We start from the raw sequence: 1,535 nt of genomic DNA, 5'->3' as shown, positions 1-1,535 counted from the left end.
GGCGGGGTGGGCCTCCTCGCCAGGTTAGTCTAAAACCCCGAGAATTACCTTCCTCCGGCGGAGGTAATTTTTGTTGCTGTTGTTGTTGCTGCTGCTCAAATCGTCTTTGTGGGAAGGACCCGGCCGAAAGGCTTGCTCCGGGGCTGGTTTATTTTCCTTTCGACGGTCACTCCTGCAGCAAAGCGGTCGTTTTGTCGTATTTGCAACTCGCCGAGAAGAGATCTTAAGTCTAGAGGCTTAATTCAGGGATGGGGGGGAATAAAACGGGGGCTATAAAGGAACGCTTTTTTTTTTTTTCTTCTCTTTTTAGATCGATCTAGTGCCTTGGAAGTAGAGAAAAAGTTAATAAAGACAGCTTTCCAGCCAGTGCAGAGGCGGTAAGAGATTGCTTCCTCAGTCTCCTAAGGATATATAGAGGGAGTTGTAAATGGTTAGCTGATTTTCTCCGCTTCTTTAGTTCCCTTTCCAGGGCGGTTTCTTGTTCTTCCTCTGCGTGCGCGGTGGGTTCTTCTGGTTACGTATTTTTGCTGCTGTTCTCCCCGCCGGGCTGCGGGGGCGATTCCCGCGGGCAGGCCGAGCTGCGTTCGGGGGCGGCGGGGCGGCGCGGCCGCTGCGCTCGGGGTCGGGCGGCCGCGGAATACGGCGGCAGCGGGAGAGTAATAAATTAAAATAAAACCCCCCAGCTAGTACGGAAACTTCAGAGGCTGAGCCTTGCTGCCCAGAGTTTGGCGTGGCAGCCACTGGAATCAATTACTGCTTTGATTGACTGAAACCACGGGGATCGGGCCCGCGGTATTTTCGTAGCGAAATGAATTTGCTGTAAGTCACTCTGAAAACTTTTTATACTTAGAAATCTATTTAAAAAAAATAAAACAACAACAACAACAAAAGCAGCGCTACCTATAGTTAAAAATACTGTGCCAGCCCAATCTGACTAGAAATCCTATTAAATATTTTTTTTCTGTGTCATTTTTTTTCCAGGCCCCAGAACCAACTTGATGCCGCTATGGTTCTATCGGCGTTGTCATCATCATAGTTAATTTTTTATTGTTGTAATGATTGTAAAAAAATCTCTGTATAGTTACAACTTGTAAGCATGTCCGTATATTAAAACAAAAAAGAAAAAAAAATACCCGCTTCTGTACTATCATCTGGATTAGCTGAGTTTGTGAGGTTTTTTGGAAGTCGTGAGAATTAGTCCAGTGAGAATTAGGTGTTTCTTTTTTTTTTTTTGTTGTTGTTTGTTTTTGTACATACGGTAAAAATGTACATATGTGTGAACCAAATTGTACAAGAAAGTATATATTTTTGGCTAATAAATAAACTGTTGCCACTGTTGTTGTTTGTTTTTGTACATACGGTAAAAATGTACATATGTGTGAACCAAATTGTACAAGAAAGTATATATTTTTGGCTAATAAATAAACTGTTGCCCCTTTGACTACACTCTCTTTCCCCACCTCTGGAGTTATTTTTCTCCCCCGTCCCCCCCCGCCGGTTACTGTTTTTTCCGCGGCAGCCGAGGCCGCGCTGGG

The 1,535-nt window shown here is 44.6% G+C and overlaps 1 protein-coding gene across 1 annotated transcript in view; it reads left to right on the top strand.

Moving 5' to 3' along the window:
• Positions 1-1,036, top strand: part of IRX3 (iroquois homeobox 3) — a 9,875-nt gene extending 8,839 nt beyond the window's left edge. The window contains exons 4-6 of the mRNA XM_009276782.1: positions 117-196; positions 311-377; positions 982-1,036. Coding sequence (XP_009275057.1) covers positions 117-196; positions 311-377; positions 982-1,036 — 202 coding nt within the window. The remainder of the gene's footprint in view (positions 1-116; positions 197-310; positions 378-981) is intronic.
• The last annotated feature ends 499 nt before the right edge of the window (positions 1,037-1,535 follow it).

Source organism: Aptenodytes forsteri, unplaced genomic scaffold (assembly GCF_000699145.1).
Source record: "Aptenodytes forsteri isolate BGI_AS27 unplaced genomic scaffold, ASM69914v1 Scaffold33, whole genome shotgun sequence".
Taxonomy (NCBI): domain Eukaryota; kingdom Metazoa; phylum Chordata; class Aves; order Sphenisciformes; family Spheniscidae; genus Aptenodytes; species Aptenodytes forsteri.
This window is presented reverse-complemented; position numbering and strand designations above follow the sequence as displayed.